General features: G+C 35.5%; 1 protein-coding gene across 1 annotated transcript in view; it reads left to right on the forward strand.

Moving 5' to 3' along the window:
* The window catches only part of LOC142354240 (integrin beta-3-like), a 402,746-nt gene that overhangs the window by 243,411 nt on the left and 135,665 nt on the right, over nucleotides 1-23,670 (forward strand). Inside the window, exons 8-11 of the mRNA XM_075406494.1 lie at nucleotides 2,627-2,775; nucleotides 3,556-3,675; nucleotides 15,499-15,648; nucleotides 18,871-18,979. Of these exons, the coding sequence (XP_075262609.1) occupies nucleotides 2,627-2,775; nucleotides 3,556-3,675; nucleotides 15,499-15,648; nucleotides 18,871-18,979 (528 nt within the window). The remainder of the gene's footprint in view (nucleotides 1-2,626; nucleotides 2,776-3,555; nucleotides 3,676-15,498; nucleotides 15,649-18,870; nucleotides 18,980-23,670) is intronic.

A 23,670-nucleotide genomic window follows, 5' to 3' on the forward strand; every position in this document is an offset into this window, starting at 1 on the left:
AAACTTGTAACAATTTTCATTTTTTGAAATTTATTGTCATTATTCAAGTTTTCCAGCCTAACAGAAAATCTTCGTTGGGTTTTGATAATAAGTTACTGGAAAATGTTAATTGGCCATGGATTAGTTTTCAACTTTTATTATCACAACTTTTAGCAGTTTTTTATGAACTTGCAATTTCGAATTGGAATTCAAATTTTAATGACTCCAGCTTTAGCAATTTCTAGATGTTTTTTTTTGAAATTTTTGAAAAATTATTTTCATGTTCCAAGTTTAAGGATCCTTATAAGGCAATGAAACTATTTAAAGCTTGAAATAGTGACACTGGATAGTCTCCGACAAAGAGACAATAAAATGATTTTGAAGATTTCAATATCTTGAATTTTAGCCAGATTTTGTTGAATATTGCAATTGTAAAATTTTGAGTATTTTTGTCCTTTTTCGAGTTTAACGATGATTACTGGCCAGCGAAGCTTTTCCAGTCTTGCGGATGGGTTACTTGAGATAACTCCAGAGACAAAAAGTAGTTTTGAACATTTTCACAGCGAAATCTGGAAGCGTTTCTTTTAAATTTTACAATATTTTCAAATTTTTAAAATATCAGTTTTTTATTAATAGCCGCGTCAGCAATTCCAGGCGGCTATGATAGCGCTCCTAATTTTTTTTACTTTTTCTAGCAGATTTTTGTTTCGTCTTACCCTGACTTCTTGGAATTTGCCTTTTCAATGACCTCAGTGACTTCTACTGCTTTCTAGTTAAAATTTGTGTTCGTGACTTCATTTCTGCTTTTAGTTCAATTGCGCGACTTACCTCACTCAAAAAAATAACTTCTGAACTCACTTATGGAACTCTAAATTTTATGAAGATTTACTAATTAAAGGTCAATAGTATGCATCTAAGTAGTGCCAAACTTATATGCCCTAATTGCTGAGTAATAGAGTTTTTAGTTTTAATGTCGAATATTAATTTTCAAAAAGCTCCATTAGGGCTTTTCCTTGTAGAGCAAATGTGTCTCAAAAATGATAGTCCGAATGTAACCCAAAAAGTCTAGAGGTCTATTAAAAAGCTGGTGGTCGATCTGTCAATCTTATGTCTTTAGTTGTTTCAATTCTTGGTAGGCCACAAGCGTCTGTCGCGGTTATTTTTCGGTAATCTGCTGACTATGTTTTACTAACAATGCTAGAAAACTAAAAGTTGCAGATTCGAATCAAGCTAAAGCTAGCCTCACTTAACCGTGACTAGCTACTGACGAAGCCAACCGCTCACTGGTCGTTTGAGAGCAATTCGCCCAACGTTAGTCGGTTATGTTTTTAAATTGTTGCTCAATTTTCCTGAAATCTTTGTGATCTAGGCTAGTTTCTCTTATTTTGCTCAAAGTGCTTTCAAACGGAATTTGCTCAGCAAAAAATCTAGGATCTGTAAAGTCAGAAGCTACAATCAAAATAGAAACAGCAGAAAGCTCAATTTTAGATGCCCGTAGATTTCCTCTCATTTTAGATTTCCTCTCATTAACTAACGAGAGCATGCCTAACTACGAAATTGAATAACTACCAAATCGAATAAAGTTAATATTCACTTCATACGAAGTTTTGTAAATCAAAAATTTTCAGTTCTTTCTGTGCCTTCAATCAAAATAAGTGTTATTGGAATTAATGCTCACCTCTTCACCCTCAATTAACCTAGCCAGCCTCCCGAAGCCTCTGCTAACTACTGACGAAGCCAGCTGCTTCTCTGTATGTTGAATTTCAGCATTGCGCCCGAAGTTAATCGGCTATGTTTTTAGTCCTGTGGTCTTTTTTTTAAGCAATTTTTCGTCCTTGACTGACTCATTCGACTCACTTTTCGTCCTTAAAACTGTGATAAACAGGTAAAGCGTGGAGGGCATTAAGTGGCTGAGCAGCTCTGCTAGAGCCTTACGGCTTACTAATCTCTAAGTATGCAATTCACCGAAACTGTTTAGGAGACTTAAATATATGGCGTGAAGGGCAGTTCTTAATCATAAGCGTATGATTCCCCCTCTGTCATCGCCCGCCCTTTTAAAACTTAATGTTATATATCATCTGCAATGATTTTATCTGAAGTCCCTTTGTGAACTTCCTAATCCCCCTCCTCCGCTGTACTCCCCTTCTTCCCGACTGAAGCTGGCTGCAATCGATTAGATCTCCCACTAGCCGTTACAGAGAGATTCTTCCGACGTTAGTTGGTTATGTTTAAGACAAGAAATTTCACTTTTTAAATCTCACCACTAAGCGGGGGGCGCTAGGGGTTATCGGACCACTAAGCTGGTGGGGAGGAGGGGGGCTATAATGGGAAAGTCTTATTGTATCTTCCCTAGAATCGTACCTCTGCACTTATTCATTTCGCACACACATTGGCATATTCTTAGCATAAAGGACTCTTTTTCGCTGTTTTCCAATGAAACAAGGATATCATTAGCAAAAAAACCTTTTAGTTTTATCAGCTAAATTTAGAATGTTATGGTGGAAAATTAAGTTACATGCTCCGTAAACATACTTGTCCAAATTTTGATTCAAGGCCTAATTTTTCATAATGAGAAGAAATATTCCAATTGTAGAGGCTCCATTTGGGTGCGAATCGAGATGCCTGACGATCCTGATATTTGTTTTAGTTTTATTCGTTCATACGCGAAGATCAACAACAACGTCTATACTGCTCTACAGAATGCCATTCCCCTTTTGGCCGAGTATGTCTCCAACACGTACAACTCGAATCCAAACAAGGACGACTCGAGCTCTTCTGAAATGAATCCTCTGGATGGTAAAATTTTTACACTTTTATCACCGTTTCAGAATTCATTGTTTGCGTACTATGAATTGACTCCCAATTCTTGACTTTCAAAAACATGTGCTATTTGGAAATCATTAGTTGCGAGCTGACGAAACGTCCAAAAGGAGACAAATCGCAGCTTGGATCCTAGTAAGAGGATTTTGGATCCCATTAGCATTCAGTGGTTTTGATATGGTTTTCAATTTTCTGCGTTTGCGATAATTCACTGATTTAAGAGTCGGATCTTATCCGTTTGTGCCCCCCTCACCCAATACACTATGCATCTCCAGTGACTTTGCATGTGCCATTACATAGGAGATCATTGTAATAATTTGGCACGTGTGCTTGAGGTGCAAATTAATTGCATTCAAAACTGGGGTGGGGGGGGCAACAGAAACAGTCCTAAGAATCAATGATAATGTATATCAGCGCATTTCGATTTCCTGTTTCAGCTAACTATACCGTCCTCAGTGGTAATTCACATTTGCTTAGTCTGTTTACGCTTAGGTTTATTTTCTGTTTCTCTTATTTGATTCTTCATAAATCATTTTTATCAAATTTTCGTTGCGTGCAGCTAGTTAAGTTTTTGCCATTGAATTATCGGTTGATACATACCGTGATCGTAAGATAGCATACAGGCTAAATCTTATTTTAAAGGTTAAACTTTGAATTGTGTTAAATTGAAATGGGAGGAGCTGTGGGATTCTGTAACGTCACCAAATGTTTGTATTTTACCTGAATACTTTATGCACATTCAATTTTCGTTTTTAGTGGAAAAAGTGATGACGACTTTGGACCAGATCAGCAAACGTGTATCACTGGTCGCTTCTGGTGACACAGAAAACTTCCGAATCAAGACATTCATTGAGAAAGGCAAATGTCCCGGTGAAGGTTAGAACTTTCATAGAACGGAGCGGGTAAAGCTTGCTGCCAGAAATTATTTCTATAGCTGCGATGCTGTAAGCTGAGCGTAGCTATAATTGCAGTGTTCGTTGCTTTTTCCTACAATTAAAGAATTTGAATTGTATTGGGGTTCTGTCTTTGTTACGACTCGAAGAAGAGTATTGGTGGAGCGTCCTTTTTAATCGGTAATTTGGAGTGTATTCTGAAGTGTAAACAAAGTGTTAAGGTCAAATTGCCGAGGAGCTGAGATAAGAGAGGGATTTTCTGTTCATATCGCTTATTTGGGAGAGAGCCAGAAAAATAGGTGTGAAAAAAATTGACTAAACGAGCAAAGTTTTTCTCTCAATTTTCTAAACTCTGGTAATAGTGTGGTTGGAAGTATTTTTGACAATTTGAAGCGACTTTTACACTTTTGGTGTCAATTTTAATCTATTTTTACATTATTTATAGCATTTGTAAGTTTTGTGGTTAAAATTATATGTTAAAGCAGTTTTGGTTGTCACTCAATATGATTGATTTTAATGAGTTGGTTTTGCTGAAGAAAATCGAGTAAATGTGAGCAAATTTTTGCCAATTTTAGTCTGTTTTTTAAGTGTTTTTTGCCTATTTTTTCTAGTTTTATTGTTTTCGATGTTTTTTTTGAAGAATTCTTAATTAAGAGCAATTCTATGTATGTTTTACTATGAAGTGACATTTGAAAGCTAGACTGGGTATTTTTCACTGAAATAAAGAAAACAAAATTCTAATATTTTGCAGGTGTTTTTCATGTGTTCTTTGCTTTTTAACTTGTACAATATTTCTCTCCGATTTATCGAACGGTGACTGATCTACCATAGAATGTCTTTAAACATTCCCTGTGAATAACAGCTAGCAAATTGCTTTTTGTCGTTTTGTGAAGGATTTTTGAATTTTAAAGAATAGTTTATTTTATCTGATTATAGTTGATTATTCATCTTACCTGATTATAGTATTATTTGTTTTACTGTGCATCCTGTTAAAGGTAATTCAAGTCTTTGACTACTACTACTACTACTATCCTTCATCAACTTTCCTCGGTTTTGTTCTTTATGAAAACGTTCTATTTTTGTCAATTGTTGTCGAAACGGTGTTTGAACACATTTGCTATATTGATTGTGATGTGGCGATTGTTCACATGTGGCGATTTGACTTCCATGTTTGCTATTTTTATCGGATTTTCTAAGTGCTTTTTCTAACCCATTTAATGTCCATTTTTGGTCTAGAATTCTTTGAATTGTGTCAGGACTTGTCCTGCTGGTTCTTTTACATCTGTTCACTTATTTTCATGATTTTTGAAGTCAAATGGGAGAAAGGATTTTTTCAATCCAGTTTCAAAGTAGATTTAGAAAACGCTGTTTCAACGACAGTTCGCTTTCCCGCTCTCTGGATTGTGATTTTTTGTTCAAATGCGGCAATTTCACTACGGTTTTTTGCTAACTTTTTTCCAGTTTTGATCGGTTGTTTTCTCAGTGGATTTCCCCATTCATTTATTGTACCCTCAATGTCTAGTCTTTTGTTAAATCAATAAAAGTTCTTTCAATTGTTTCCGGACTTGATCTGTTATGTTTTTTGTTTCTTCGTCTGACTCTTTTTTTTTCGTTTTACATTTGTCCACACAGCAAAGCTGAAAAAGTAACTTTTGGAATTACTTGTTCCTCTCACTAAGGGCATTTGTGCGCGTGACGTCATTTCTCCCTCTCTCTCTCTCTCTCTCTCTCTCTCTCTCTCTCTCTCTCGAATTTCATTTGCTTGCGCGATTAGATATTGCCCATACGTGTCTTACCTCACGCTATATAATCACCTTTGCACTATAAAACTTCATTTTAATTCGAACTAGTTAAAGGTCAGGAAAACTGGGGACGATTTCAACAAGCCCTATTATTGAATCGCTGAATGTTTTAACATAATTTTTTGTGCGGCGTCGAGCACTTTTTCAACTTATATCTGTATCTGTTTCTATCTGCATTGTACGGCACGCAATTCTATTTGGCAGCTATTCCGGCAATCTGCAGGCTATGTTTATAAAACTAGCACTGACTCCCCTGCTAATGTTTTTGCTATGATGTAGTAGTAGTTCATCTTTTTCCACCTCCTCTGCTAAGGTGAAGTAAACAACATCCATAGCATTTTCTTCGGGCCTAACCGGGCACATAGTTCCTAACCGGGCACTTTTATTTGTTTCGTTCTGGCTGGTTTTTTATTCGAAACTCCTCATTATTATCCGAATACTTCGTTAATATTCTGCCCTATTAGATAAATGGTTGTTAAAATAGAAAAATGATCGTATCAAGTAGTCCTTTATGCAAAAATGGGAAGAAACTGATCGCAAAAAAAGAAAAGAACCTGATTGCAAAAGAACCTAACTAAATTTGAGGCCAGGCGCAAAAAAATGGGGAGGAAAGAAAGTAAAATATCTTGTTGGAATCCTAGATAATGAATTACGTTTTCAGTCTGAACTGAAACATTTAAATGGCCCAGGGTAATAAATGCTTATAGAACTTGAGAGATTGTTAATTTTTGCCTTTCTTTTTAATGAACCATTTACAATACCCAGCAATTCTTTTGATCACCATAGAAAAAAGTCCTATCGTTAACTTGGGAAAACAATTTATCTGGCCTGTTTAAACAAGCTATCATCGCTCCAAGTTTGTAAGATCTTGCGATTTAAAGGTGAAAGAAAACATTTTACCACTGCGTTTCCTTCTTAAGCATGCTTTTGGTTGTACAGAAGCAGGAACTTGCCTTCAGACCATCTAATGGCTCGTGTTTGCCAAATAACAATTCATCAGCAGAAAAGAACTGGAGAATAATTTCAAAGGATAACGTTAGCAGAAAACAACTAGAGAATACTTTCATCGGATAACCTAAAAACACATTTTCTGATAAAAGGCCGCTGCATATTAAACAATCTAGCTAAATATCTCATTTTTTTAAAATCTTTTCAGCTGCTCGTCTGTCAAGAAAAAGTTAAAATCACTTGAAGACTATTGCGAACCATCATTTAATTTAATTTATTGAAATCTAGGTTGGCGTGACTTAAAGTTCTCCTGAATTATCTAATGAAATGAAAAATTTCAGTTTTTTGTGTATTCATATCTGCTTGTTGATAATAAAGCTAAAATTCTGTTTGCATAATTAATTTACCACGTAACGGTGCTTTATAGCGATTGAACAGCGAAGTTCTTACACTGCCTCTAAAATTCAGGAAATCAGTGTCGTTTTTTAAATGATGCTAACCTAAAGTAGTTCCATGTCCAATTGAACTGTTGTTCTTTAGTTCCAATCAAGTTAGATTTTTGGGTTGTGTAATACAATTGAAACATCTGAAAACTGTTTTGGTTGCTTCTGTAAATTTATGATTCAAATGAACAACTTTTTTAACAATGAGCGCTCACAAGTAGTGGGTGACAGCACTAATTTCAGGCAATCAGTTTTTCTTGCGCGAGATTCATGAAGGATTTAAAGGTGTTAATTAATAGCCGCCGTCAAACGGCTATTATTTAGGCGCTCTCCTTTTTTTTACAATTCAAAGAATTTGAATTGTATTGGGGCGCTGTTTTTTTCGGATGTTTTTACACACACATTTGTCAATGACTTTGATCTTTCAAAACGGGATAAACAGGTAAAGCCCAGCGGGCATTAAGTTTCATTAGAGGCACAAAGTGGGCTTTAGTGGTCCTTCAAGTGCTTACAGTGGTGCAGCTGCTGGGATGGCCTTAATTTAAGGTTAAAAGGTCCTTTTTAGAAGCTTTAGGGCTCAAAATGGTGCAATTTTTCACGTTTTTGTGATTGTTTAATAGCCGCCCTCATCTTCTCAGCCGGCTATTATTGCGCTCGTATTTTTTTTTACTTCGTCAAACTTTTTTTCGCTTTACCATTTTGCCGCTTTTTCGACATTTTGCGTGAAATCTTTTTGACTTCTCTAGGCTAGTTTCTCTCTTCTCTCATTCTGCTAAAAGTGAATTTGAACATCAGTTGCTAAGCAAAGCAATTCAAAATGAACAGAGTCGGTATAAAAAATTGAAGTCAGAAATAGAAACGGGATAAACCCATAAAGCCCAATTTTAGATGCCCGCTATTTGAACGTCGTTCCTATAAGTCTTAGTTACCACCTCTAATGCTTATTGGTGTTGATAGTAGACCCTGTAGCCGCTCTCTAAGAAACAGAAGTATGTTCAACTACGAAATGCCATCAAAATAAATCGGACTTAAAAAATATTTTTGTACAAAAATTTTTTTTTTTTCAATATATTCTATTCGTTCAATCCCAATCATGCTTATTGGAATCAAAGGCGGCTATTTTCCGGCAATCTGCCGGGTATGTTTTTAGTATTTTGTTGGATTAGTCTTAGATTGAAGTTTTTAAAAGTTGATGAAGGTCTTTTGCGAGACAAAATTACTTGCTATGACCATTTATGAGCTATTTGTTTTTTTACTACAAACACTTAAAGATACTAATTTTTGTAATTTTTTCAAGTCTTGAAAACATTTGTCTTTTATTTAGTTTTAATTGCCTAAGTAGCCAGGTAAACTCCTCCAAGGTTTGATAACATGTCGTTACATAGTTGCTTGGGGGAATGGAATGGGTTTCAACATTTAATAGAACGAATTTCTTTTCCTAATTTGAGTTGCCTATCGTGCTTTATGAGCTAATGATTTTTTTATGGCTTGAATTGCGTTACTGGATAGCCTTAAGTATAGTGTTTGAATCTCACTAACTGCACGCCACATTAGAACGCTTTTTGACACTGAAAAAAAAACAGAAAAAAAAATTTGTTAAGTTCGTCTCTTCTTTTTTTTTAGTAGCCGCCCTCATCTTCTCAGCTGGCTAGTATAGCGCTCCTATTTTTCACAATTCAAAGAATTTGAATTGTATTGGGGTGCCGTGTTTTTTTAAGATGTGTTCACACATTTTTCAATGACTTTGATCTTTCAAAACGGGATAAACAGGTAAAACCCAGCGGTCATTAATTTTCATTAGAGGCGCAAAGTGAGCTTCAGTAGTCCTTCAAGTGCTTAGAGCTGTGCAGCTGCTGGGATGACCTTGATGAAAGTTTAAAAGGTCATTTTTAGGAATTTGTGGTCTCAAAATGTTGCATTTTTTCATGTTTTGTATTTTTTTGTTTGTCTTACGTTGAAGTTTTTGAAAAATGATGTTTTTTTAAATAGCCGCCTCAGCTTCTCAGCCGGCTATTATAGCGCTCCTAATTTTTTTTACTTCGTCGAAAAAAAATTTTTCGCTTTACCTCATTTTGCCGCCTTTTCGACATTTTGCGTAAAATCTTTTTTACCTCTCTAGGCTAGTTTCACTCTTCTCTAATTCTGCTAAAAATGTTTTTTGACAGCAGTTGCTCAGCAAAGCATTTCAAAATGAACGGAGTCAGTATCAAAAAACGAAATCAGAAATATAAACGCGATAAACCCATAAAGCCCAATTTAGATGCCCGTTAGTCGAACTTGGTTCTTAGTTACCATCTCTCGTGCTTTTTGTTTTTGGTACTAGTCATTTTGTGGTCTCACTACGAAACGGGAGCATATTTAGCTCCAAAATGACATCAAAATAGTTCGCACTTTAAAATTGTTGGTACAAAAATCTTTTTTTTCACTTGTTTTTTTCTCTTCTTTCAATCCCAATCTTCGTTATAGGAATCAGCGGTGGCTATTTTCCGGCAATCTGACGGGTATTTTTTTTATTTCGCTTCACTTTTTGATCATACTTTTCATTTGACATTCGTAACGACTTTCACGGTTGATTGCTGCGTTACCTCACTCACTGTTTCAACTGAATAGATTTTAAATTCTTTAACATATTGAATTAAGCAATGTAGTGAATACGGTGAGCATCAAAGGAGCAAAATCGTAAGAAATGGCTTAAACCGAAAAAGCTGGGTCGTTAGGTCTGAGTTGATTAGTTTATCAAAATTCAACAATTTTTAGCTGGTATTGGTATTGAGCTCAATAGCCCTCAGTTTAGAAGCTTTATTGAATATAATTTCAGAATCTATCTGACTTCAAATGCCAATTTAGAACCATTGGTAAAATTCTGTCAATTTCTATTTTTTCTGTTTCAATCTCGATGTGCGTCAAGCGGGTCAACGGCGGCTATTTTCTGGATATTTTCTGTTTGTGTTTTGAAGATGTCACACTTCAATTTTTTGATGTCATCAACTTACGTTTCTGATTTTAGTCACGCTGGCGGAGTTCAGGGAACGAAAAAAAAGCGAGTAGCTGTGAAGCGTTTTTTTAGTTTGCAATATGAGCAGTGTGAGAAATTGGTATTTTGGGACGATTTTTCGACTTCCGAGAAAATCTATTTTAACGTGCGGCTATTTGACTTCTTTTCTGAGTATTTTTTCCTTTGAGTGCTATAAAATTGTATTACATTTTTTCTAATTGTGCACAGTTGGAATTGTCTCAAGCTTATAGTTTTTATGACACTGATATTTATAAAATATTTGATCTTTTTCGATTTTGGCCAAAAAATTTGTTTTATCTTTAATGACAATCTCATATTTTACCAATGATACATAAGTGAATCTTAATTATCGTTTGAGATCGTAGCTGATTCTTTGTCAAAGATTAATGGTGATATTTTGAGCTTTGCCCTAATTGTTGATATTTTTGTTGGCGGTACATTAATTCCTGTTATTGACAGTACATTTAGAACACACTAAATCATACCTGACAGTCTCTTAAAGACAATGAAGATTCCGCTGTTTATTTCACTTTAAATGGTATAATGAAAATAACAGTTTATTAGTTAGTGGTTGGCAAGGGTATAAGTAAAGTATTACTTCGAGTTGATTCGGTACTCGTAAAGCTGTTTTTTAAATTCGCGTTACTTTTTTTGTTTTACATTTGCTACGTCTTTCTACTTTGACTCCTGATTGTCCTCACGCACTGTTTCAACTGAGTGGATTTTAAACTCTATCGATCATTGAATTACGCAATGTAGTGAATACTTTATTTTTGAGGGAACAGTTAAGTTGATTTTGACATTACTTGTTAATAGCCGCGTCCTCAGTTCCAGGCGGCTATTATAGCGCTCCTAATTTTTTACAATTCAAAGAATTTGAATTGTATTGGGGCGCTCTGTTTTTTTTAAGATGTGTTCACACATTTTTCAATGACTTTGATCTTTAAAACGGGATAAACAGGTAAAGCCCAGCGGTCATTAATATTCATTAGAGGCGCAAAGTGAGCTTCAGTAGTCCTTCAAGTGCTTAGAGCTGTGCAGCTGCTGGGATGGCCTTGATGAAAGTTTAAAAGGTCATTTTTAGGAATTTGTGGGCTCAAAATGTTGCATTTTATCATGTTTTTTGTAATTTTTTTGTTTGTCTTACGTTGAAGTTTTTGAAAAATGATGAAGGCCTTTTGCGAGACAAAATAACTTGTTTTTACCATTTTATGAGCTATATGTTTTGGTACCACAAATGCAAACTTGCAAAATGATACTCATTTTTGCAGTTATTTTCAAGTTTCTGAAAATTTTGTCAATTTTTGAGTTTTTCCATCTTCAGGGGCCAGGAAAACCTATTCCACGGTCTGATGAAACGTTACTGCATGGTTGTTGGCTTCAATGGATTTGTTATCAGCAATTTAGCTTTTCGAATTTTAGAAGTTTTTTGATAAAATTTGCAATTTTCAAGTTTTAAAGCATTTGTCTTATATTCAGTTTTTCTTGCCTCAGTAGCCAGCTAACTTCATCCAGGGTTTGATAATATGTTTTTAGATAGCTGCTAGGGGGCAATTGAACGGTTTTCAACATTTTAATAGAACGAATCTCTATTTTTAGAAATTTAAGATTAAAAATTATTGCCTATCGTTCTTTGAGCCAATGAGTTTTTTAATGCTTGGATTTGGGTTACTGGATACCCTCTAAAGACACAGAAATGATTCATATGACATTAATATCAAAATTTTCGGCAATTTTTTATTAAATTTTGCAATTGATTTCATTTTTTATATTTTGGTCATCTTTGAGTTCTTCAAGAGTTCTTCTAATCGATCTTCAAGCGCCAATAAATTTTTTCAGGTCATGCAGATATAATACAGAACAGATTTCAAAAACAAATAATGGTTTTGAAGATATTTTTGAAACATGTATTTTAAAATGACGAAATTTTGCCTAAGGGAAAAAAGCTTAAAGTGTTTTAGTAATGAGTATTTTTGTTAAGTTTGTTGATTGTTTTAGTTTCTCAATTTTTGAGATGATTTTGTTTGTGTTTTGGCTGGCTTTGTTCAATTGATCTGGTGGTCAGGTAGAGCCCTCTTAAGTTTTTCATTCAATTCTTTGAATTGTATTTCAGGACTTGTCTAGCTATGTTTTATTACTTCGGGGAACTTTTTTTCGCTTTACCCATTTTGCCGCTTTTTCGACAATTTGCGTGAAATCTTTTTGACTTCTCTAGTTTCACTCTTCTGTTATTCTGCTCAAAGTCCTTTTAAACAGCAGCTGCTCAGCAAAGCAATTCAGAATAAAGAGTCAGTATTAAAAAATCAAAGTCAGAAATAGAAACGGGATAAACCCATAAAGCCGATTTTTAGATGCCCGGTACTTGAACTTTAGTTTTTAGTTTTTTTGTTGGATTAGTCTTAGATTGAAGTTTTTAAAAGTTGATGAATGTTTTTTGCTATGACCATTTATGAGCTATATGTTTTTTTACTACAAACACTTTAAGATACTAATTTTTGTAATTTTTTCAAGTCTTTGGAAAACTTTTGACTTTTATTCAGTTTTAATTGCCTAAGTAGCCAGGTAAACTCCTCCAAGGTGTGATAATATGTTATTACATAGTTGCTTGGGGGGATGGAATGGTTTTCAACATTTAATAGAACGAATTTCTTTTCTTAATTTGAATTGCCTATCGTGCTTTATGAGCAAATGATTTTTTATGGCTTGAATTGCGTTACTTGATAGCCTTAAGTATAGTGTTAGAATCTCACTGAAACTGCACGCCACATTAGAACGCTTTTTGACACTGAAAAAACAGAAAAAAAAATTCGGTCAGTTTGTCTCTTTTTTTTTCTTTAGTAGCAGCTCTCATCTTCTCAGCCGGCTATTATAGCGCTCCTATTTTTTACAATTCAAAAAATTTGAAGTGTATTGGGGCGCTGTTTTTTTAAGATGTGTTCACACATTTTTCAATGACTTTGATCTTTCAAAACGGGATAAACGGGTAAAGCCCAGCGGCCATTAATTTTTTTAGAGGCCCAAAGTGAGCTTCAGTAGTCCTTCAAGTGCTTAGAGTTGTGCAGCTGCTGGGATGGCCTTGATGAAAGGTTAAAGGGTCATTTTTAGGAATTTTTGGGCTCAAAATGTAGCATTTTTTCATGTTTTTTGTATTTTTTGTTTGTCTTACGTTGAAGTTTTTGAAAAATGATGAAGGTCTTTTGCGAGACAAAATAACTTGTTTTGACCATTTTATGAGCTATATGTTTTGGTACTACAAATGCAAACATGCAAAATGATAATCATTTTTGCAGTTATTTTCAAGTTTCTGAAAATTGTCATTTTTTGAGTTTTTCTATCTTCAGGGGCCAGGAAATGTCCTTTGTGGTTTGACAATAGAGCGTTGTATAGTTTCTAGTGTTTATGGATTGGTTTTCAACATTCTAATGTCTCGAAATTTGGCATTTTTTATATAAAATTTGCAATTTTTTTAAGGTTTCCTAAAGTTTTTGTCAATTTTTGATATTTGTCCATTCTCATGTGCCAGAAAACCTATTCCACGGTCTGATAAAACGTTACTGCTTGGTTGTTGGCTTCAATGGATTTGTTATCAGCAATTTAGCTTTTCGAATTTTAGAAGTTTTTTGATAAAATTTGCAATTTTCAAGTTTTAAAACATTTGTCTTATATTCAGTTTTTCTTGCCTCAGTAGCCAGCTAACCTCATCCAGGGTTTGATAATATGTTTTTAGATAGCTGCTAGGGGGCAATTGAACGGTTTTCAACTCCTTAATAGAACGAATCTCTAATCGATCTTTGAGCCAATTAATTTTGTAATGCTTGGTTTTGGGTTACTGGATAGACTCTAGAGACACAGAAATGATTCATATGATATTAATATCACAATTTTCGGCATAATGTTATTAAATTTTGCAATTGCTTTCATTTTTTATATTTTGGTCATTTTTGAGTTAATCGATCTTCAGGCGCCAATGAATTTTTTCAGGTCATGCAGATATAATACTGAACCGATTTCAAAAAGAAAAAATGGTTTTGAACATATTTTTGAAACATGTATTTTAAAGTGATGAAATTTTGCCTGAGGGAAAAAAGCTTCAAGTGTTTCAGTAATGAGTATATTTTTTGTTAGTTTGTTTGATTGTTTTAGTTTCTCAATTTTTGAGATGATTTTGTTTGTGTTTTGGCTGGCGTTTTTCAATTGATCTGCTGGTCAGGTAGAGCACTCTTAAGTTTTTCATTCAATTCTTTGAATTGTACTTCAGGACTAGTCTTGCTATGTTTTATTACTTCGTGGAACTTTTTTTCGCTTTACCCATTTTGCCGCTTTTTCGACATTTTGCGTGAAATCTTTTTGACTTCTCTTCGCTAGTTTCACTCTTCTGTTATTCTGCTTAGAGTCCTTTTAAACAGCAGCCGCTCAGCAAAGCAATTCAAAATGAAGAGAGTCAGTATAAAAAATCAAATCAAAGTCAGAAATAGTAACGGGATAAACCCATAAAGCCCATTTTTAGATGACCGGTACTTCAACGTTGTTCTCATAAGTTTTAGTTACTATCTATAATTCTTATTGGTATTGATACTAGACCATGTAGCATCTCACTGAGAGACAGGAGTATGTTCAGTTACAAAAGGGCATCAAAATAAATCGCACTTAAAAATGTTTTTATACAAAAATCAGTTTTTGATTATATTTTCTTTTCTTTCAATCCCAACAAAGTTATGAGAATCAACGGCGGCTAATTTCCGGCAATCTGCCGGGTATCTTTCTGTTTCAATCCCGATATGCAGCAAGCGCGTCAACGGTGGCTATTTTCCGGCAATCTGCCGGCTATGTTTATTAGTCGCTGCCAAAATTTCTGAAACTAAACTAACGGAGAAACTCTGAAAGTATTGGAAAGAATGAAGTTTTCAGTACTTTAAAATATGATACGTTTTTTATATTTAATTGCTCTCGAATGAATTTTGTAGCCCATTATGTTAGCCCTGTGGTCTTTTTAATGCGATTTTTTGCTTGACCGATTTTTCGTCTTGCCCATTTTTTTCGTCCTCAAAAACGGGATAAACAGGTAGCGCTCGGAGGGCATTGAGTTTTCTTAGAGCCCTAAGCCTAACTGTACTCTAAAGAATGCGATTCTCCAAAACTGTTGATCCCCCTTGTCCGCCATTCACCACCTGTCGATTTGAACCCCTCTCATCTAACCTTCGCAACACTACACGCCATCGCTTGACCACCCCCTCCCGCCACTCCCAAACGTGGTTCGAGATCCGAGCCCCAATATTGAAATGACTTTAACAGGAGTCACGTAACTTTCGTGTCAACACAAGTTCTCAATTTTTTGGAATCTGGCACTGGACGTTTAAAATATATAAATTAAAAGAAAATTTTTAAATCTGACATTTGCAAGTTTGAAATCTTGCACTGAAAGTTTGAAATATAGGAAAAAAAGGCTTTCCAGAATCTGGCAGTGCAGATATCTGGCATTTTAAAACCTTCAGTCTCTTTCTTGTGAAGAGCATTATCAATTTTCGCTGAGATAAAAAATATAAATTTTATGTACTGTACAAAATATACCTCCATACAGCCTAATAATCTGCTTTTAGGCAACGAAAGACTGGACTCGGCTGGAGATGTGATTGCATGCAGCAATGTGCCGGAGGGAGAGGAAGTTCCGGTGTCTATCTCTATCAAGGTCAAAGACGGCGTAAAATTGGAATCGAACAAAGAATACAAGATCAGATTCAACTTGCCAGGTATTTTTTGACACATGTTCGTCCCACGACCACGTGTAACTTCAATTCCAGCTTAATTCTGCCATCCTTTTACTCATTAACTTTTCACTTAGTAGCTGCTGAATCCATTCTCAGTCAAATTGTTTCTAGAAATGATCTCTTGAGCTCTTGAAAATTTCTTGGAAGTTTTTGAACGGCAACCCAATTGTTGCAACAACGTAAACTTTTCTTGAACAAATTCTGCCCGACAACTTGAAGTTTTTTCTGCTCTCTACAGTAAACAAATTACGACCTTCAATTTTGCGCTTGTGCGGTGGATGAACTTTTGGTAAAGTACTTTTCCTTGAGAATTTATTTAAAGCTTATTAAAGCGGTTATACTTGACTGAAATAACGTCAATTTCAAAGCTAATATTGTTGCTCTAATATCTTTTCCTTCAATCCGCGATCATATTTTAGTTTTTTAAAAAGATTACTCTCCGGTTATCTCAATTGTTCGTTGCTAATACATGCTGAATAGCAATATAGTTACAAATTTAATATTTCCAAGAAGTTCTGCCCTTTTTTCTTTCATTTGAGTTTCTGCTCTTAATTTTTTTAATGAATTTTTCGATTGGTCGTGATAATTTACTGAGCCTTTGAGGCGATCTAGTTAGCAAATTGTGTTAAGCAGTTATTAATAGCCGCCGTCAGACGCTGTTATTATTTAGGCGCTCTCCTTTTTTTTACTGCTCAAAGAGTTTGAATTGTATTTGGGCGATGTCTTTTTACGACTTGAGACGAGTATCGGAGAAGAGTCTTTCATTCTTTGCTTATTCTTTTCAAAGTGCTGAGCAACTGCTGGTTCTTTTAACCAGCCGTTGCTCAGCAAAGTAATCTAAAATGAATAGAATCAGTATCGAAAAACGAAATCAAGATAAAATCATAAAGCCCTATTTAAGAATTCCTGTTAATGATTCCTGTGAATGTTAAGGATTTGAAGGGTTGTATTGATAGTGTTTTCAAGTTTTATGGTAATTGGAGGTTTTTCCTGACATTATGCGGTTTTTTAGTCTATTTCAGCCATTTTTGCAATTGTTTTGTTTCCTTTCCTTGGAAATTGAATAGTCGCTTGGGATTGAATAGAATGTTGTTTAAATTTGACAAAAAATTGAAAATTTTGAATATTTTTTGGCAATCTCTGCTTTGCAATTTTTAAAATTTGTGAATCTATTATTATTGTTACTTGAGCCTTTTGGTGCTCATCATTTGGTTAAAAAAAGGTTTTGTTTTATGTGCACTTATTTTATGAGGAAATAATTTATTTTTTCCTATTTCTGCTGGTTTTTTTAGGCTAATAATTTCGTTAGTTGACTTCAATTTTTTTATACAATTTATTTTTGAGTTCTTCTACCCGGCAGCTGGTTTTCTGAAAGGCTTATTTTTTGGCGGAAAAGGTCCTTCAGGTCGTTTCCAGATATCTTTGGGCAATGTTTTTTTGTAAGTGGAGTTTATTAGGAACAGGAAGTGAAATGCGTAAAGACAAACTGAAGAAGCTTGAGCAGAGAGTCGATGTCCTTTTTTTCTCAGGCAGAGCATAGTTGGTTAATTTTTTTGGTTAGTGAATAAAATATTTGATCTTGTGCTGCTTTTCAAAGCAGTATTTTAGTAACAACTCCAATTTTTATCGTCAAAGGTAGTTGTCTTAGTTATTATATTAGTAATGGTGTGTTTGAGATCATTTTTGACAATCTGGGGCAAATATGGCGCTTTGATTCAATTGGAGCACTTTTTTCCATTTCGCCATTTTTGACATTTTTTAGCAGTTTTTGTATTCTTTCTTTTTAGCGTTTGTCGAGCTTTGCCAGCTTTGCCGTTAAAATTAGTAGCAAATCATACACATTTTAACCGCCATCGTCAGCCTCTCAGAGGCTTTTATTTTGTCGGTCTTTTCTAAAATTCGTGTTACCTTTTGATTACGTTTTTTTTGTTTTACAGAATGCACAGTAGGTATCAGTTGAGCGGAGCATGTTGAGACTAATAAAATTTACTCAAAAAGGAACTTTCATGACACCGCTACTATAATTAGTTCAAACTTCGTTCGAAAGCAGTTGTTGAAGAACTGAAGAACATTCCTGGAACTTTTTAGGGCTCTAAAGTTATCTGAGTTGCTACAGGCAGTCGGAGTTGCTCATAGCAAGCTTTGAAAAACGAAAGCTGACAAGTTTTAACCAAAGTTTGGTCAAATGGAAAAAACTGAAAATAATATTTGTTCATGATTTTTAACCTTTAATTGATAGGTGCGTGATTCCTTGCATTTGTTTGATTTACTCGTTGGCGTTCAAAAGTTTCTCTTGCGTTCAAAGACGTGCCTAAAAACAGCAATTTCTGCTTCGATTTTCGAAACTTTATCCTATATCCTTTTCCTATTTTCTCATTTTTTGGTTTCTTCTTTATTTGAATAAAGAGTCGAGAAGATAAACAGAATGATTGCCAAGGATTATTTTGTTCTTAGTCTACTGCTAAAAACAGAAAAAAATGAAATAGAATCCGAAAGTCGAAAAAAATTGGCCAAATGGGCTGAAATTGCCTGAAATGGACCAGAAGTGTATGCGTCATAAACTTTTCAATCTGCAAATTCTTAAAAATACTCTTTGTGGTGTAATTCTAGAGACAGAGAGCTTTTAAATGAGACCTCATATTTTGTTTTGGGATGACCTAAAAAGTTAGAAATTGTCTGAAAAAAGAGGGTTAGCATATAGGTTCACTAGTGCAATTCTAGATACAGTGGGCTTTCAAATAACACCACATATTTTGTTCTGGGATGACCTAAAAAGTTAGAAATTGTCTGAAAAAAGATGGCTAGCATATAGTTTCACTTGTTTCTTTCAAAAAATGTGGGAACAACAAGTTCAATTGAAGGAGAATTATGCACTTTCATTCTAGAATTTCTACTGCGCTGCGCCACTTAGAATTTCATGGGCTGAAAGAAACGAAAATTGGATTGGAAATCGACCGTATTTAATATTTGAATTTCACTCTTTTAACAGTCACTAGTTTTTAATACAAGTCTTTCTATTTGCAGCCATAGTCAAAATTTTGTTGGTATCTTTGTGGGTGTCTTGGGGTATTGAGTATCTTGTGGTAAAGAAAAAGATCAGTTTTTAATCGGGGTAACAAAATGAGATCCTTTGAAAGTGGATAAATTGAAGTTGAAAAAACGAAGCCCACATTTACTTTCCTTATCAGTTGTCTCTATTTCAAGGAGTTCACCCTAGCAAAGACCTGTTGAGTGTGACTGTGAAGCATTTGGTAGCTCAATGCGAAGGCTGTGAAAAATTCGACGACATCACCCTTGCCGCAGACGACAAAATGTGAGTTCATTGTTTAGTAATCACGCTGTTTTGTAGCAGTTGACAACTCTTGTTGCCCATGGTGGCTAAACAGTAGACCGACAGACTGAAATTAGATCAAAACAGGAAAAGTTAGACTTTGAAAGGCATTTTGAACAATTGAAAATGAAAGCAACTGATTAAAATTTAGTTGAAATATGCTGTTGAAATCACGAGTTGAAATATACTGGCATCAATAGTACGAGATGACAAACGAGTAGGCTAACTAATCGTCCCCATATTTTTCGAACGCTGTAAAAAAGACTGACAGGACTAAAACAGTTGTCAAAAACATCGTTTGAGAGCAATTAAACACACACACACAAACCCGCACGCACCCACATACGCAGACAGATACACATACACACACGCGCGCACACAAACACACAGAAGCAAACACACCCACACACAAACAAGGACACAAACACACCCAAACACAAACACAAACAAGGACACATACACACACACACAAACACACCCTCCCACAAACATACACACACTTCCACCCACACAAACACACACGCGCAGACACACCAACTCTGAGAACCACTCTTCACAACCTAAGTTTTTGTCACAAACAATTTTGGTGAATCGCATCCCCCCTCCACACACACACACACACACACAAACAAACAAATACAGTCTGATACACACAAAGACAGACACACACAAACCCACACAAACACACACTCTGATACACATAAACAATGGAGGTTGATTTAAAAAACCCGCCGTTGACACCACTGGCCTGCATCGTGCTTGAAACAGAGAAAAAAAATGACTACTATCTATTTTTCTCGAATGGTCAAAAGGTGTTCTAATTTGTTCCTCAGTTTCTTTAAATTAGAGAAATACTGCCCGGCCTGTTAGGGCAATCGGAGCATATATGAATGAAAAAATCTTCCAAGAAAGCGAGAAAAGAGTCCCCAAGTTAGAGAAAAGTTAACTGAAAAACAAAATGCTTCAAAACCATTCAATACACAAAAAATTTTGCGACAAAATTGAGAAAAACAAGTATTAAAACCTAAGATATACTTTCCGAACTTTTCAAAAACAAAACTGAATAACCGCAATTCAGGAATCTTCATTGAATCCAAAAAAGTTCCTTCAATTGATTTGAAATATTCTTCAATTTAACTCATTTTCTTAAACTGTACATTTTGAAAACGCAAGTGCTTTATTGCTTGGGCAAGATGCAACAGCGCTGAGCAATGGTCTTTTCAAAATGGGATTTGCAAGTGGCGGAAGTATTTTACAGCCAAGTTTTTTAATATTCAACAGCATTGTAGTGAGACAACAGAAACTTTATCGAGAGAGTTTTGTTGTTTACTACACGGCTGTTGAACATTAAAAAAATTGGCTGTAAGAATACTTCCGCCACTTGCAAATCCCATTTTGAGAAGATCATTGTTCAGCGCTATTGCATCTTGCCAATGCAATAAAGCACTTGCGTTTTCAACAATGTACAGTTTAAGAAGAAAAAGAGTTGAATTGAAGAATATTTCAGATCAATCGAAAGAACTTTTTTGGATTCAATGAAGATTCTTGAATTGCGGTTATTTAGTTTTGTTTTTGAAAAGTCCGCAAAGAATAACTTTGGTTACAATACTTGTATTTTTCTCAATTTTTTCGCAAAATTTTTTGTGTATTGAATGCTTTTGAAGCATTTTGTTTTTCAGTTAACTTTTCTCTAACATGGACTTTTTTCTCGCTTTCTTGAAAGATTTTTCATTCAGATGTCCTCTGATTGCCCTAACAGGCCGGGCAGTATTTATCTAAATTAATGAAATTGCGGAACAAATTAGAACACCTTTTGACCATTCGAGAAAAATAGGTAGTAGTCTTTTTTTTATTTTTCTCTGTTTCAAGCACAATGTAGGTCAGTGGTGTCAACGGCGGGTTTTGTAAATCTAGTGGCTTTGTTTATGTGTATCAAAGTGTGGGTTTGAGTTTGTGTGTCTGTCTGTATTTGTGTATGATACTGTTTGAGTGTGTGTGTGTATGTATGAAGGGGGGTGCGATTCACCAAAATTGTTTGAGACAAAAACTTAGGTTGTGAAGAGTAGTTCTTATAGTTTGTGTCTGAGCGTGTGTGTTTGTGTGGGTGGGTGTGTGTATGTTTTTGGGGAAGGGGTGTGTTTGTGTCCTGGTTTGTGCTTGTGTGTCTGTCTGTATGTGTGTATGAGACTGTGTTTGTGTGTGTGTGTGTGTGTGTGTGTGTGGATGGGGGGTGGTATTGGCCAAAATTCTTTGAGACAAAAATTTAGGTTGTGAAGAGTGGTTCTTAGAGTTTGTGTCTGCGCGTGTGTGTTTGTGTGGGTGGGTGTGTAAGTTTGTGGGAGGGTGTGCTTGTGTCCTGGTTTGTGTTTGTGTGTGGGTGTGTTTGTGTGTGTGTGTTGGTGGGTGGGTGTGGTTGTGTGTGTCTGCGTATGTGGGTGCGTGCGGGTTTGTATGTGTGTGTGTGTGTTTATTTGCTCTCAAACAATATTTTTGGCAACTGTTTTAGTCCCGCCAGTCTTTTCTATGCGATTTTTCACTCGACCGATTTTTCGTCTTACCCATTTCACTTTCCGTCCGCATAAACAGGATAAACAGGTAGCGCCCAGCGGGCATTAAACGCTCTTGGAGCCTTTCAGCTCATTAATGTCCAAGTATGCGATTCACAGAAACTGTTTTGGAGACTTAAGAGTTATACTTATTGTGTGAAGGGCGGTTCTTAGAGATAAACCCCTCACAACCCCCCCGCCAATCAGCCTCTCTCACGTCACCCAATTCCCACCTGTGCACATCGTTCAGGCCGTAAGGGCCCTGTTTAGTCAAAAACCCCTCCCATCGTTGCGGCCATCACCCACCACCCGGTGCTCCCTCCTCCCCCGCGTGTGTGTGGGTGTTGGTATAAAGTTGCACGTGAAAGGAAGTGTTGGTCAATCTGATGAACAGAATTCGAAACCAGAGATACATTTTAAGAGTGACCCTTGTTCACTCGTAGTAAAAATTCATTTTCTAAGAGAGCGATTCCTTCGACTTTTTCGGTGATTCATGCGATGAAGATTTGAGCTTTTTATTTTCATTTACCTTCTTTTGGACGCCTTTTCTATATTTTTTCTAAGTTTTTTATTCTGGTGATTTTCGTGGTGGTACGTAGAGGTTTCGACAGTTCTATTGAAAATACCATTTGACGATAATCAGTTTTCTGATCTTTTTGTTTAGGGAAACTGTTAAACACACACACATACACGCACTCAAAAACACAAACAAACACACAAAAACACAAACACAAAAATACCCACACACAAACACAAGGACACAAACACTCCCAAACACACCCTCCCGCAAACATACACACACACTTCCACCCACACGAACACACACGCGCAGACACACAAACTCTAAGAACCACTCTTCACAACCTAAGTTTTTGTCTCACACTTTTCGTGAATCGCATCCCCCCCTCCACACACACACAAACAAACACAGTCTGATACACACATACAGACACACAAACCCACACAAACACACACACTGATACACATAAACAACGGCGATAGATTTAAAACACCCGCCGTTGGCACCACTGACCTGCATCGTGCTTGAAACAGGGAAAAATTAAAAAAAGACTGCTATCTAATTTTCTCGAATGATCAAAAGGTGTTCTAATTTGTTCCGCAGTTTCATTAAATTAGGTAAATACTGCCCGGCTTGTTAGGGCAATCGGAGGACATCTGAATGAAAAATCCTCCAAGAAAGCGAGAAAAAAGTCCCCAAGTTAGAGAAAAGTTAACTGAAAAACAAAATGCTTCAAAAGCATTCAATACACAAAAAATTTTGCGAAAAAATTGAGAAAAATACAAGTATTATAACCAAAGTTATCCTTTGCGGACTTTTCAAAAACAAAACTAAATAACCGCAATTCAAGAATCTTCATTGAATCTAAAAAAGTTCTTTCGATTGATCTGAAATATTCTTCAATTCAACTCTTTTTCTTCTTAAACTGTACATTGTTGAAAACGCAAGTGCTTTATTGCATTGGCAAGATGCAATAGCGCTGAACAATGATCTTCTCAAAATGGGATTTGCAAGTGGCGGAAGTATTCTTACAGCCAATTTTTTTAATGCTCAACAGCCGTGTAGTAAACAACAAAACTATCTTCATAAAGTTTCTGTTGTCTCACTATAATGCTGTTGAATATTAAAAAAAGTGGCTGTAAGAATACTTCCGCCACTTGCAAATCCTATTTTGAGAAGGTCATTGCTCAGCGCTATTGCATCTTGCGCAAGCAATAAAGCACTTGCGTTTTCAAAATGTACATTTTAAGAAGAAAAAGAGTGCGATTGAAGAATATTTCAGATCAATTGAAGGAACTTTTTTGTATTCAATGAAGACTCTTGAATTGTGGTTATTTAGTTTTGTTTTCGAAAAGTCCGGAAAGTATAAATTTTTTTAATACTTGTATTCTCAATTTTTTTTCACAAAATTTTTTGTGTATTCAATGCTTTTGAAGCATTTTTTTTTTCAGTTAATTTTTCTCTAACTTGGACTTTTTTCTCGCTTTCTTGGAAGATTTTTTCATTCAGATGTCCTCCGATTGCCCTAACAGGCTGGGCTGCATTTATCTAATTTAATGAAATTGCGGGACAAATTAGAACACCTTTTGACCATTCGAGAAAAATAG

This window comes from Convolutriloba macropyga, chromosome 15, assembly GCF_964194025.1.
Source record: "Convolutriloba macropyga chromosome 15, txConMacr16.3, whole genome shotgun sequence".
Classification (NCBI taxonomy): Eukaryota; Metazoa; Xenacoelomorpha; order Acoela; family Convolutidae; genus Convolutriloba; species Convolutriloba macropyga.